General features: G+C 42.7%; 1 protein-coding gene across 1 annotated transcript; it reads left to right on the forward strand.

The window, feature by feature from the left end:
• Positions 1–1445: 1445 nt before the first annotated feature.
• On the forward strand, positions 1446–9444 carry LOC121451850 (stromelysin-1-like). Its single transcript, XM_041657634.1, has 10 exons — positions 1446–1541; positions 2369–2613; positions 2707–2855; positions 2968–3093; positions 4690–4854; positions 4977–5121; positions 5662–5795; positions 6165–6324; positions 7908–8011; positions 9344–9444. The coding sequence occupies exons 1-10, from the start codon at positions 1446–1448 to the stop codon at positions 9442–9444; spliced, it is 1425 nt and encodes a 474-aa protein (XP_041513568.1).
• The last annotated feature ends 6321 nt before the right edge of the window (positions 9445–15765 follow it).

Consider the following 15765-nt stretch of genomic DNA (forward strand, 5'->3'; position numbering starts at 1 on the left):
CTCAGCGAGAAAATGACCTACAGACTAGCAGTCTACAGTGATGGGGAAGACTGGGGAGGTGGGCAAGAAAGGGGGAGAGGGTCCTGAGCTTAATACAACTTCTATAAGAGTGTCTGAGGTCTTCACTGTAGTCTCATGCCATACACCAACAATATAAGAGGGTTCTGATTGATAGGAAAAGGAGGGGAGGGAAGAAGAAAGAAGGGGAAGAGAGGAGAGGATGGAAGGGGAGAGGAAAAGAGGAGAGGATGGAAGGAGAGAGGAAACGGAAAGAGGATGGAGGAGAGAGGATGGGAGAGGAAGGGACAAGAGAGGAGACAAATGGAGGGGAGAGAGACTGGAAGAAGGGAGACAAGTAGAGAAACAAGTTAAAGAAAAGCATAAGCAAAGAACCTTGGGTATCTTTTTCAGCTTCAAAGCATCTACTAGTTTTATTCTAAAGACAAGAGAAAAATACTGACAAAAGTATATAAGATAAAACTAAAACATTTCAGTCCAGTAAATAACTTTAATTCTATGAGTCTTAAGGAAAAAAAAACTTTTGTGGCTTCATTTTCTTTTAACAAATGACCTACAGAATTAAGACTAAACTCCCAGATGGTTAGCTTCTTTCTCATAATCTGCTTTCTTCTCTTCATCAAATTCTTGACTGGGCATGCTTGGCACTCACCTTTAATTCCATTACTTTGGAGGCAAAGGTGGTGAATCTCTGTGAGTTCAAGGCCAGCTTCGTCTCCACAGTGAGTTTTTGTCTTAACTAATCAATCAATAAATAAGCAGACGAAAAATCAGTAGTGGGTTAAAAAATTTTTATAAAGGTGAGTTTTCCCCCTTCCAGTTCCCTTCTGCATACTTCATCCTGTGCTTACAGTGTGTGGTGACATATAGTATGTGCTGGAGTGAGGTCATATAGTATGTGCTGTAGTGACGTCATGTAGTATAGGCACTGGTGACGACGTACTGTAAGAGCTGTGGTGACAGACAGTATGGCCTCTAGTTATATAGGTACATATTTCCCTTAGCCACATCTCTCTGTATTCAGCTTTGTCTTCTAGAAGTTCTTCCTAACTTGGGCTTTTTACTAAGTTCGTCCACTTCTATCCAAGTCACAAACATTACTGTGTCTGAACTATAGTTAAGTTTTCCAAATTAAAAAAAAAAAAGTCCCAGTTTTCTCTCCTGTAAGGCAGGAAGCATTTCCGGGAGATTAATCACTGTTTTGCCTTGCAAAATTCAGAAGGTTCAGAGAACTTGGTAAAGAAGGTTGTATCACCCGACTTTGATTTTTGGTTTTTGGAAGCAGTCCCACTTGGGTGGAAGCAACGATGAGTCAGGTTGCGGGTGATCGCCACAAACAGTGTCACTCTATAAAGTCGGGCTCAGGAGGGTGCACATAGAAGGTAGAACACAGAGAAGGCAGCTCAGAGCCGAGGGAAGCCGTGGAAATGAAGAGTCTCCTGGTCCTGTTGTGGCTGTGTGTGGCAGTTGGCTGGTCCTATCCGCTGCACAGTAGCGCCGACTCCGACATGGAGTTTCTTCAGGTAAGAAGTGAAAATGGCCTCTGGGCTCTTTGGCAGGGCACAGTTTTGCAGTCCGCAGACTGGTTCTGACTGCCTGTGTAGGGCTGGTTCTGCAATGGAGGAGTGTTAGAAGGTCTCAAAATCACATGATTCTTCCTTTGGTATAGAAGAAACAAAGGCTGTCAGTGTTGGGTAGTACTTTGAAGGTCACACATGCTGGCAGTGGTAGCAGCACTAACACTGGAGGCTCACGGGTGACGAGGGACGAGAGCGCCAACTGCGCCTTGCTTTGGACCATCCTTCAGGGCTTGAGTCCAGTGTAGCTCAGAAAAATATTTATAGTGTTAGTTCATGAGAGGCTTGCCTAACCTTTTCCTAGTAAGCCACTATAAAAGTGGAAAATTGAGTGAATTAAATAAAATTACCCAAACAGACAAATATTCTCACGAAGGCTTATTTGTTCCTTTTGACTTTCTCTGCACTAAATCCTTCTGAATTCCTCTCACTTCCATTGCTTTAACAGCAAAAAAGACACTGTTGCAAAAATAAAGCCAGGAAGGGGCCATCCCTGACAAATTAAATGAAGTATTATGCTTACAGTTTCAGCGAACTAGAAAAGTAGGTCAAAGAGATTAAAAAAAGTAAAGCCATTGCTGGGCTTGGTGGTCGGAAGGCAGATGCAGGTATCATGAGTTAAAGCTGTCTGAGCACAAATTCAAGGAGTTCCTCGATTACATATTGAGATCCTGTCATGATGAATGAAATAAAAAAGGTGTATGACATTTACTACAAATAGCAATATCAAAGAAATTAGAATTGAAACTTAGAAGCTGTATTTATCCCGTTAGAAATACTTAGAAAACTACTATGGCCTTGCAAAAGATGCGAAGCTATTCATGAAGAAAAAGGACAGTAGTCCTGTGGTCAAAAAAATCCAAGAAATGCAGAAGTTCCTCGGGCTGGAGATGACAGGGAAGCTGGACTCCAACACGATGGATGTGATGCTCAAGCCCAGATGTGGCGTCCCCGACGTTGGTGGCTTCACTACCTTTCCAGGTTCGCCGAAGTGGAGGAAAAACCACCTCACCTACAGGTAGGTAATTGGGTCCAAAGTTTTCACACAATGCTAGCACTGCCAGAGGCCTCGCAGCAACACACATTTCCTTCTTCCACTTCTCTCATCCAGGATTGAAAATTATACACCGGATTTACCGAGAGAGAGTGTGGATTCTGCCATTGAGAAAGCGTTGAAAGTCTGGGAGGCGGTGACGCCGCTCAGGTTCTCCAGGCTCTCTGAAGGAGAGGCGGACATCATGATCTCCTTCGCAGCTGGAGGTAAAAGCCCAAGAACTGAAACACACATTGCCCAGTGGCATCTTACTGAAAATGTCACAAGGAGGTCCTAACCAGCAATTGTCAGTTCTAAGTATGTACCTTTTCCCTTCAGAACATGGAGACTTCATTCCTTTTGATGGGCCCGGAGCAGTCTTGGCTCATGCGTATGCCCCTGGGCTGGGGATTAACGGGGATGCTCACTTTGATGATGATGAACAGTGGACAGAGGACACCACAGGTTAGTGCTCCGCCTCACAGCTGGACTCAGTGTTGGAAAATTTTCATTACTAATGCTAGAATGTGTTCTGGATTCCAATAGAACACAGTTTATTTGTTGTTGTTTTAATAATTGCTTAGTGTAGTTTCTGGTGCCTAAAAAACATTTATTTTCCTAATAAGCACAACATAAAATATATCACTAAGTGTTTGACCTGTCCAACTTTGATGTGATGGGTTTGTTTTATCTTATTATATTTTGTTTTGTTGATATCCCTTAGAAGCCTCTTCTTTTCCAATGAGAGACAGAAAGGGAGTGGGTCTGGGTGGAAGGAAGGAGGGGAGGTGCTAGGAGGGGCAGAGGGAGGCGAAGCTCTAATCAGGATATAATGCATGAGGAAAAACTATTTCCAATAAAGAGGAAAAATCAAGAAATGTTTAGCAGTTGTGGATCTTGTTGATCTACAGGCTACTCTTACTAAAGGTTCCTAATGGTATCCATCTGTAGACAGCCAAGCAATACAACAGGGAATGCATCGATTCCCGTCATTTGCCCTCTTTACCTTCAAACCAGAAGCCAAAATTAAACTTCAGAAATCTAAGCGGTTTTTGTTTGGTTGGCTGGTTTTGTTGGTCTTAATAAGCTTACAATTTTGTGAGTTCTAGTAAGAATGATTTTTTATCAGTTTCTGAAAGAAAAGAACCATCCCTGAAGGACAATGGCAGAACTGTCTAAGCAAGTTTCTTTTCGTAACTTCGGGGATTGACTAAACTTTAAAAAACTTGACTGAAATAAATTGTATTACTTTCATAATAAAAATATAAACTGGTATATGTAGAAAGTACAAATATAAGTTTTGCACTGAATAAAATTCTTGTGTTATGGAATTAGCATTTCCCAGACCCGCCCCCACAGAGGACCCTCTTTTAAAAGGAGAACTTCCTTGATTCACATCATCCACAGGGAACATCTGTTAGAGTTCTGCCAATCTCATCACCTCGCAGCTTCAGCCTGAGGGGCTTGTCTCCCACTGTTACAGTGAGAAGAAAGTGAACACAGTTAGAGTCCAAGAGTTCATTTACAGCGAACATTGAGGCATGCTATGTTTAAACCAGTTTTACAAACCCTATGCCGTCTCTCTCCTCAGTCGTCGTCTGGGACTTGGTATGAGAAAGGATGTAGGCAGAATCCAATGGGAAGCGCAGGATTAGGGTTAGTGAAGGGTTTTAGAAGGAGATGAATACCACCTGAGATGAGCTGACCGATCCCGAAATTGTCAAGTGCTAACCACAGGGAGCAGTTTTAGTTTTTCGTGTGCGAGGGAAAAAAGAGCTCTGATATGCTAGACAATAAGTGATCTCCATCCCGACTGCAATGAGTGAGGATTGCTGCTCAGACCGTTTGAAGCCAGAGAGAGGACTGCTGGGTGAGTCGAGGTCCTTCAGACTGAGCTCAGGCACGAGTTTTCAAAGACACATGTTTTGTTCAATGAGACAGCAAACAAAGTGAGGACAAGCCTGTGTGTTTTCAGGAAGGAAATAAATGCTGTGTACTCTCACCTATATGATATACATGCTGTTAAGGATAAGCAACTATTATTTATGATTTCTTCCATAGGTACCAACTTATTCCTGGTTGCTGCTCATGAACTTGGCCACTCCCTGGGTCTCTTTCACTCAGACAAAACTGAAGCGTTGATGTACCCAGTCTACAAGTCCTCCACAGACCTGGCCCGCTTTCGCCTCTCTCAAGATGATGTGGATGGCATTCAGTCCCTCTACGGTGAGTGATACCACATACTTGTCCGTAATCCAAGTCAGAGTTCTGGAAGGTTTGAGGGAAGCACACAACTGACAGGGGCCACATTTCTCCTAACTTTGCCTCCTTTAATCTGTTCCCTTTAGGACCTCCCCCAGCATCCCCTGATGTTCCCGTGGTACCCTCCAAACCTAATTCTCCGGAACCTGAGTTATCACTCATGTGCAGCCCTGATTTGTCCTTTGATGCAGTCAGCACCCTTCGGGGAGAATTCTTGTTTTTTAAAGACAGGTCAGACAAAAGAATTCTAAATCCCTGTCTACTTTTGATGAAAATGCTTAGAAAGGATAGTAACATGTTTATATATAGAGATATATTACACACATTCCATACACAAATTACACACACACACACACACACACACATTCCACATACACACATTCCACACACACACACACACACACACACACACACACCCCTCACTCACTATGGGAAGTGTGGGTGATACTTTAATTACTAATTACATGCTGTTTCCTGTGTCTTGCATGTGGTTAAAGCTTATGCTGAGCCGATTAGCTGACACTGACATGCTGGAGAGTTTTGCTTTCCAGATGCTGTCTGGAAATCTGTGGCAGGAGGACTGCTATGGCTTTCCTTTGTGGAGTGGGGAGGGAGCGAGACAGAGACAGAGAGACCCAGAGAGAGCTATTTTCCCAGTAATGACATTCCTACATTTTAGTGGCCCAACCCAGAGGATGAAAGAATGTTGAGGGGTAACACACTAAAGATGGAAGCTTGCTTTTGTCACCTGTCTTTCTCTTCTACTTTTAGGCATTTTTGGCGAAAATCTTTGAGGACCCCCAAACCTGGTTTTTATTTGATCTCTTCATTTTGGCCGTCCCTTCCTTCCAGCATGGATGCTGCCTATGAGGTTACTAGCAGAGACACTGTCTTCGTTTTTAAAGGTGACCTTTCCACAGCATTGCTTTACCTTAGTGGAACAAGCCTTTGGGCGGGAAAAGTGAATAGGGCTTTTCTTCACTATGTCCAATTCTGTGTAATTAAAAAATAGGCAAAGATAATAAAGAATCACATAAAACCAACATTTTATGAACTCAGGGAGATACATTGCCCAGGTTGAAAATTCCCTCATTTGAACTCTGTTGATTCTTTCCAGCTGGGCATTTTTCTTGAATGCCCATCACACAGCTAAGGCCTAAATTTATTCACCATGAAAAGACATGGTGTAAAGAATGTATTTCCAAAATTGCAAGGCATGATTCCTGGACTTTTAATGCTACTGATGTTTCTGTCATTCTTTCGTTTTTGTACAGGAACTCAGTTCTGGGCAGTCCGAGGGCACGAGGAGCAAGCAGGTTACCCTAAAAGCATCCACGCTCTTGGCTTCCCTCTCACTGTCAGGAAGATTGATGCCGCTGTGAGTGCTAAGGAGACGAAGAAGACCTACTTCTTTGTGGGCGAGCAATACTGGAGGTGAGATGCTGGGGCATGGCTTTGCGAAGAGCCCGCCTGAGAATTGCTTCTGCCCTAGAGAAAACGCTTCGGCCTCACGTTTATCCTCACCCTCCCTCTCTGGGTGAGAAGAGGGGCATTGAAAACTGTGGGGGTCAGAAACCCACACAGGGGCATTGACAACTGGGGGCTGGGGACCTAGAACCATGGACGCATCTTCCAACAGGCATTTCTTAAGTTAGAGCGTGCGTCTCCTCCCCTCCCCCACTCTGTGTAGCCCTTCTTCTCTACCTGCTCAATCCTGCACATACTTCAAGCTCAGGCTTAATTCCCTCCACCCTCATGAAGTCTTTGTTTCTGAACTTCATAATGAGCCCATGCCCCCATTCATCGCTCCTCTGCCCGTGCCCCAGAGTTATTGTTCCTACGTGTGGGTTGTCATCCTCTCAAGGGCTCCAGCTGAGCTCACACACTGATGACCTCTGCCTGCTTACAGATGAGACACAATAGCAGACCAGTTTTGTGGTTTCCACTCAGGCCTCCTCAGAGACTCCCTGAGTCCTAGGCCACCAGTCCAGGTGTTGAGACGTCAAGGCAGACGGTCCAGTGTGAAGCTCATTGGCCAAAACCACACTTACTGCCCTTTCTGTCTCAATCAGTCCCCTTTGCTAGGGAGCTTCCATAGAGAACTTCAGTGTACAGTGTAGGGAAAGAATAGACAGCCTACTTATGGTGGTGAGCTGGAAAGTATAGTTTCTTGTTTTTAATATCCAACTTTAAAATTTTTTCATTTTATGAGCATTTTGTGTCTGTGTGTGTGTGTGCTTACACATGCACCACATTCATGCAGTGCCCTTTAGGCAGAAGTGCACATAGAGTTCCTCTGGAATTGGAGGTACAGATGGTTGTAAGCCACTGTGTGAGTGCTAGGGACCTAACCTGTGGCCTTTGTGAAAGCAGACATTGCTCTTAATAGCTGGCCATCACTCCAGCCCCAAATATTCCATTTCGATTTCTGAGGCCATATCTGTGTAAAAGTGTGTACATGGCATGCAGGTGTCCACAGAGGCCAGAAGAGGGGACCCCTGATGCTCTGAGGCTGGAAGCATAGACAGCTGTAAGTCATCTGACTGTGGACGGTGACATGAACTGCAGCCATGAGAAAGAACAGCAAAAGTGTTCTTAACCACTAAGGCATCCCTCTAGCCATGGAAATCATATTTCTGACCAGTAACTTAGTCCACAATACATGCGTGTGTTCACTTATATGCAGACATATGTAAACACGGTTGTGTATTCACACGACCATACAAACAAGTAGCTGTATCTGTGTGGATGATTTGTGATTGAAAGAAGATCTGAAGATTCTCTTGTCCAGGCTTAAGAAAGACAGTAACAAACAGTATTGCTGGAGTAGGCTGTTGTCCTGTTCCCAGAGTAGCTGTGATTTAAGAGCTAAGTTTTTACCTTATGAAAAACACATGGTACTAAAGAAGCTTGACGTTTATGTGCAGAACTTGGAAAGCTTGCTGGAATCCCACAGGCTCACGAGCGTGGGGAGCACACCCTCCATGCACTGCTGAACTACACTCTTGCTTCTGCAGATTTGATGAGAAGAAGCGATCCATGGAGCCTGGATTTCCCAGGGAGATAGCCAAGGACTTCCCAGGCGTTGACTCAAAGGTGGATGCTGTCTTTGAGGCATTCGGTAAGAGGACCTGTACTCGGTTGGCAATAGGGCTCTTGAAATGCTATGAGAGATACAGAGGAGGATTAAATCATTTTTAATAACAGATTTGAAAGAATCAGTACTCTCCTCTCTCCCAAGAACTTCACCTCGTTTGCTTTGGTGGCATTTACCGTTCTCCTTCGGGTGAGCTGTTTTGACTCCTGAAGGTGATGAACACAGACTCTTCTGCTGCACACATGTGTGAAGACACAGTGCTGGCATGAGCTGCTGCCGTTCTTGATCCATGCTATTCCAAGGCTGCCGGCAGTGGTGGAGCTGCTTTAAGGCTGACTGGCCTTCTCAAATGCATGTTCCACTATTCAACTGTATCTTTCTCTGTCTTTCCAGACTCAGTTAGTGACTAACAGCATTGCTTCTTGTAAATATTCATCTTTCCATGCACCGAAACTTAAGGAAATTTTCCCTATGCAAGAGTAAGCTGGCGATTGTTACTGACACTGAGAGCCACATCTGCGGGGAGGAGAAGGGGTAGAGCTTCAGTCACTGGCTCATTAGGGCCAGAAACAGCCCTAGGGCTGGAAGATGATGACGGGAGAAGAAGGACTTGGAGGAAAGGAAATAAAGCTTAGTTTCAAACAAGCAGGGATGTTTTTATTTTTTCTGATTGTAACACAGACTCAGTGCTGTCTCCTTCCCTCCCAGGCAATTACACCGAAGTAAATATTAACATCTGCCTAAACTTCAGTGGGTTATCAGAAAGATGGAATTAGAGACGCTTACGTCATAGAGCTCTTGCCCAATCAAGTTTTTAAAAATAGTAGCTTTATTAATGCTTGACATTTTCCCTGACGCAGACTAAAACTACAGAGATACTCTGTGTTGTTTTGTTGCTGTCTTCTCTGATGAGCAAGGGTTTAAACCCAGGACTTAGAATGCTCTAGGCATGGTTTGAATGTATGATTTGGACATTCTAGGCAAGGGTTTGAACACATGACTTAAAACACTCTAAACAAGTGTTTGAACATATGATTTTGGACACTATACGCAGGGATTTGGACATACGACTTTGGACACTCTAGGCAAGGATTTGAACACACAACTTTGGACACTCCAGGCAAGGATTTGAACACACAACTTTGGACACTCTAGGCAAGGATTTGGACACACAACTTGGGACACTCTTAGGCAAGAATTTGGACACACAACTTGGGACACTCTGGGCAAGTGTCATACCACTGAGTCACATCCTGATTCTTTCTGTTTTTCACTTACCTCTTACTGAGCTTTTTATCTTTCCAGGTTTCTATGTAGAAGAAAGTAGCTCACTTTTTCTCTTGTCTTTACTTGTAGGGTTTTTCTATTTCTTCAGTGGATCTTCACAGTTGGAGTTTGACCCAAATGCAAAGAAAGTGACCCATGTATTGAAGAGTAACAGTTGGTTCAATTGTTAGAAGAGATTCGAGGATATTTTATCTGGCATATTTTATCTGAAGTTGACAATTTTTCATCCAAGTCTTTGTGAACTGAAGAAGTTTGTTTCTCCCAGTATGTGCTATGACAGAACCAGATGGAAACTGTGGATCTCCCTAGCCAGACTCACATGGTCACAGGACATCCAGAAGCACCCCTTAGCTTGTCTGTTGTTACCTGGAGAGGATGGGGTCACTCCTAGGCAACAAATAAGCGACTATATTTATGTAGATTATTTGTTTTATCTAATAAAAATTGACGTATCATTTATTTAATCAAGGCATTTTGCACGCTGATTTTCAGAACAATTACTCAGCATCTTGGGTGCTGAGGAACTTAGCAACACAAAGCTTGAGATACTGGGCCATTACAGGTAAACACTCGCTGTCTCTACTGGTGAGCTTATTCATAAAAAACAGTACCACTCACCCCCTAAAGCACTCCAGACAGATAAATACAGACAAGTATTTTCCCCACCTAGACTTCATATGTCTTTGTCATACCTAATGGAAAAAACTAGGGGTGAATCTCATGGTCTAGGGCTGGATTTTAATAACTGCAATGAATCCTACACTTACAGAAAATAATCTAGTTTGAATGCCTCATTTTGCAGGTGAAGGGATCAAGTCTATCCCTTTAGCTTATGTATGTCCTCAGTACTGTCCCTCCCTGTCTCAGCCATCAACTGCCCTCAAATCTACACTGTACGCATGAAAACATCATCTTGAGCTCATTTTGTGTCTGTGTGTGCCTCAAGGTGGACATCCGTCTGCAATGGCAATTCCAAAGCAGGTTTCTCATCCCTGAGCAGCACTTACGTTCAATGCCTAAGCATGTAGTGGGTGCTCACTCACCTTTAGGCTATCCATTCATTCTGAAATAATTTATTAATCACATTCCATGTGCCAGGCATTGTGCTAGACTGGAGACATGGAATCCTGAAAATATGCACACAGTTCCTGACTTCACTGGGATTATTATAATTATCATTCACATCCAGGAAAGACACACAAGACATCACAGATCTGAAGAAGCACTTACAAGGCTAAAGAGTCAAAAAAGAAAGCACACTTTTGTGTCGACTTCTAGGAGACTCTTCTTAGAACTGTGTCCTTTCAGGGGACCATTTGAGGCTGGTGGAACCACAGAACAGGGTCTGACTGTGGTGGCAGGTTTGGTAAATGAGGAGAAGGCCTTACTCATAAACAGAAGAAAATTCTAAGAGCATTCTACAGATGACAGGCAGCATCAAGGAAGGCTTTAGAACTCCTGTGACCTGACTTCTGGCCCCTTCACTCACTATCTTGATTCTGTTCTGTAGATTTTATATGCAGGCTGGCCCTGAAGGCTCCAGAATGGCTTAGTTCCATTGCCCTGGGAAGTTTTGGTCCTGGAAAGGCCCAATACTCTGTATTTACAGGAAAGAGGAGTGTCTGACCTGAGGCGAAGAGGAAGGAAAGCAGATGCTGAGGATCTGCTGAGGAATTAGGGATAAACTAATAGAAAAGGAGCTATGACCTAGGTGAGGAAATGAGGGCCAGCACCTTACCAGTCAGAGAAATATAATATATATATACATATAATTTTTATATAGTATTGATTAGTCATGATCCTTGGTCTATAGTCTGCTGCCTGAGTACTGTGTTTTTCATTTCACAGTGTTTAAAAAGTATATGAGAACTGACTTAAAAATTTAATTTTTGATTAATTAGATTTATTAAAGTTGTTTAAGTATTTAGAAATATTATTGACTTTTAAGTCTGCTCAAAAGAATTGCACTATTTGAAAACTTATCCATGTTAAAAATACTGATTAAATTTTATTTTTAGTGTAATTCAGATAGACATTTTAATGCAATTCAAGTAATTAAGAATACTTTATACTTAACTGTATTAGGCAATTGAATATTAAAAATCAGTGTGAGGGATGGTATTTATTTTTATGCAAGTATGCTATGCAGAATGACATGACTAGAAACAAACAAAGACCTTTTGATTTTTGAGACAAGTCTCACCAAGTAGCCCTTGCTGGCCTGCAATTCACTGTGTGGACCAGACTGACCATGCTCTTGAGACAGTCTGCTTGCTTTTGTCTTCTAAAGAGTGCTAAGAGGGCGGAAGAGCACGTTATACCTGACTGATTAGTTTTGAGAATGCTTCAGCATCGACTTTCAGAAAATTATGATAACAAAGAACTCTATCAATAAGCATGCAAAAAGAAAGCCCCCAACGGACATGAGAAAATCCAAACACAACACTGGCATACCGTACTATTTCTATTTCAACACAGAAAGGAAGCAGATATATACATTGTGTGTGTGTGTGTGTGTGTGTGTGTGTGTGTGTGTGTGTGGTATGTCATAGAACATGCACCCATGAAGAGGCACTGTTAGAGCTGTCTTCCGGTACAGACAACCATCCCTCAGACAGGCTGCGCAGCATCCTCAGAGTGTGTGGATGGAAGGGATATTTGTCTGATTCTGGATTGCTGCATCTACTCTGATGCCTGCCCATTTTTTTGTTATTTTTTTTATTATTTTGTTATTTATTTATTTATTTATTAAAGATTTCTGTCTCTTCCCCGCCACCGCCTCCCATTTCCCTCCCCCTCCCGCAATCAAGTCCCCCTCCCTCGTTATCCCAAAGAGCAATCAGGGTTCCCTGACCTGTGGAAAGTCCAAAGACCACCCACCTCCATCCAGGTCTAGTAAGGTGAGCATCCAAACTGCCTAGGCTCCCACAAAGCCAGTACGTGCAGTGGGATCAAAAACCCATTGCCATTGTTCTTGAGTTCTCAGTAGTCCTCATTGTCCTCTATGTTCAGCGAGTCCAGATTTATCCCATGCTTTTTCAGACCCAGGCCAGCTGGCCTTGGTGAGTTCCCGATAGAACATCCCCATTGTCTCAGTGTGTGGGTGCACCCCTCGCGGTCCTGAGTTCCTTGCTCGTGTTCTCTCTCCTTCTGCTCCTCATTTGGACCTTGAGATTTCTGTCTGGTTCTCCAATGTGGGTCTCTGTCTCTGTCTCCTTTCATAGCCAGATGAAGGTTAATATTCAGGAGGATGCCTATATGTTTTTCTTTGGGTTCACCTTCTTATTTAGCTTCTCTAGGATCACGAATTATAGGCTCAATGTCCTTTATTTATGGCTAGAAACCAAATATGAGTGAGTACATCCCATGTTCCTCTTTTTGGGTGTGGCTTACCTCACTCAGGATAGTGTTTTCTATTTCTATCCATTTGTATGCAAAATTCAAGAAGTCCTTGTTTTTTACTGCTGAAGTACTCTAATACGTATATATTCCATACTTTCTTCATCCATTCTTCCATTGAAGGGCAAACTAGGTTGTTTCCAGGTTCTGGCTATTACAAACAATGCTGCTATGAACATAGTTGAGCATATACTTTTGTTATGAGAAGTGGTTAATAGCAAAGCTGGTAGGATAAGGAGAGACTGACAGAGGGGAGCCTGGGCTGGAGAAAAGGATAGAGGAGGTGGTTGCATCTCCAAAGCAGGTTGAGTTAAGAGGTAGATCGAGCAACCCTGATGGTGTTCAAACCACGAGACTGAGGGTTATACCTCAGATTCAAACCACAAGAATGAAAGGTTGATCTGACTAAGACTAGAGGCCCCAAAGCTGTGGAGTGACCATAATGTCACCCCTGGCTCTGTAGCCTGTATATATATATATATATATATATATATATATATATATATATATATACTAGGACACGGGACTTCAGGCTATGGAAATTCTGAGAATTTGATATAGGTCCAGTGTTTGAGTTAATATTCCAGCAATCAGTCTCTTAATAGCTTAAGAAAACACTAACTATAGACAAAGAAAACAGATTTGTGACTGGGAGTTCCTCTGTGCACCTTCTGTTGACTAGTATCTCATCGTGGGGAATATCTTAAAGTTTAGGAGACTTACCATGCTGTCTCTATGACCACATCACGAATAAGGTAGCTAAGGTGGCGTTGTCTCCACGTGGGCAGCGCGAAGACTGCGGAGTGTCTAGTGAGTGGACAAACCTGCACTCCTCTTATGATCATTTCAGGCATTTGGTCTTAGGAGAGTAAAACAAACAACCACAAGCTTAAGGCCCTTTTCAGCCAATCAAGACCAGTAGGAAATAATCCCTTTTATTTAAAAATCACTTAAGTATTTACTCATTCCTTATTCATACATTACTTTATTCAATGATTATTTGTAAAAATGTAGGAAGTTGATGCAAAAAGCCCATGCTGCAATTTGAGAACCTTTTGTAATGGAATAAGGGAGATTAGGTCATAGCTTGGAAAAAAGTAGGAAAGATTTTTCAGGTCAGAGGGACAAGGTGGTGACATGGGGGCCTGAGAAAGTTAATGGGACCTCCTACTGTGATCAGACACTATTTCTCCATTTGAGAATCTAATTTCTTTTTCTTTTTTCTCTTTCTTTCTTTCTTTCCTTCCTTCCTTCCCTCTTTCTTTTTTTCTTTTTTTTTTTTTTTTTTTTTTTGGTTTTTCAAGACAGGGTTTCTCTGTAGCTTTGGAACTTGTCCTGGAACTAGCTCTGTAGATCAGGCTGGCCTTGAACGCACAGAGATCTGCCTGCCTCTGCCTCCCAAGTGTTGGAATTAAAAGCATGCACCACCACCACTGAGAATCCAGCTTCTATGCCCAGAGTGGACACATGCTTGCACTGCAGTCACATATGATCAAATGATTCCTCTCCTTACCTTCTGTGACCTAGGATTAAGGATCAGTGGGTCATTTATACCTAAAAGGAAACCTTGAAGGCCCAAGTAACCATGTGTGGCCAGTGTCTTTCACAGTGTTTAGCAATAGAGTTGCTATATGGCCATATATGGGGATGGATGGATAGATAGACAGACAGACAGACAGACAGACAGACAGATAGATAGATGAGTAGAATCTTTTCCTAGATGCCACTACCTAACAAAACTGTATTAAATCATCAATATTTGAAGCTTCTTGTGAAAGACTTACCATGCTGTCTCTATGACCACATCACGAATAAGGTAGCTAAGGTGGCGTTGTCTCCACGTGGGCAGCGCTGAAGGCTGCGGAGTGTCTAGTGAGTTCAACACGTGCAGTAGAAAAAAAGAGTAGCAGTAGGAGAAGCAGCAGCTCAACTGAACTAATAATATTCAAAAGATTGGCGCCCTAAGTATAAAAAATCAGACACAAGTTGAAACACAAACACTTTGGAGGCTTCTCACAAAACATCCAGTACAAAACAACCAAGAAAATCACACTCATTGGCCTGTGTAGAAAGAGCTAGGAGTCAGTTGGTACAGTTGCTCTGGTAGGGGGGTCCTTTTAGGCATGTCATTCTCTTATGTGACAAAAGGCAGAGGGGGTAATGTCCATAAATTTATATCTAAAGTAGGGGTAGGGGAGGGAGGTTCTCCTAGAAGGAAGAAACATACTCATGCTGATGTAAAGAGCAAACAGGGTTTTAACTTATTTTTATCTTCCTGTAAACCTTGCCAATTCTAAGCATTGCTAAATTTTATTTTATTGAATTCCAGGATGTATTACTTATGATTCTCAAGGAATCACACACCAGCCCATAATTTACCTGTGGATATTAAAGTTCTGCCATGTATAACTAGCTGAAAATCTCAAGATTCAAGACTATGTAATTCTATGACATTGGCTACCTTAGCAAAACTTAATTCACAAATTCTTTGTGGTTTTTCTAAGAAATTGAATAAAACTTTAAGTTCCCCATTTCCAATCCCTGCCTGCATCTAGACAGATCATGGAATATCTTCAGGTTGATGCTGTTCATTCTGGGAGTGAACCAGGGGACAATGGGTGACTTTGCTAAAGAAGGTGTGTTATACAGGCATGGGCAAGGCCCATCAGAGAGCTTCAGTTTCTGTAGGGACAGGGAGATGGCTTGGTGGGCAAAGACACTTGCTGTGTGAGACTTGTGACCTTAATTTGATCCCCAGAAACCATGAAAAGGTAAAAGGAGAGAATTTGCTCCCCAGGGTGTCTTCTGATTGCACGTGTGACCGACCCATGCTTCACACACCAACAGTAAGAAGCACATTTCCATTTCCTTTCCTTTTCCCCCTTTCTTTCTTTTTTTGTTTTTGTTTTTGAAGACAGGGTTTTCTCTGTGTAACAGCCCTGGATGTCCTAGAACTCACTTTGTAGACCAGACTGGCCTCCAGCTCACAGAGACCTGCCTACTTCTGCCTCAGAGTGCTGATGTTAAAGGCATGTGTCCCACATCTGGCCCAAATAAGTACATTTTCTAAAATTTGCTTTCAGGGTTTTGTC

This window comes from Microtus oregoni, unplaced genomic scaffold (genome assembly GCF_018167655.1).
Source record: "Microtus oregoni isolate MIOR12 unplaced genomic scaffold, Mior012 000008F_ref0000371, whole genome shotgun sequence".
In the NCBI taxonomy this organism is placed as follows: domain Eukaryota; kingdom Metazoa; phylum Chordata; class Mammalia; order Rodentia; family Cricetidae; genus Microtus; species Microtus oregoni.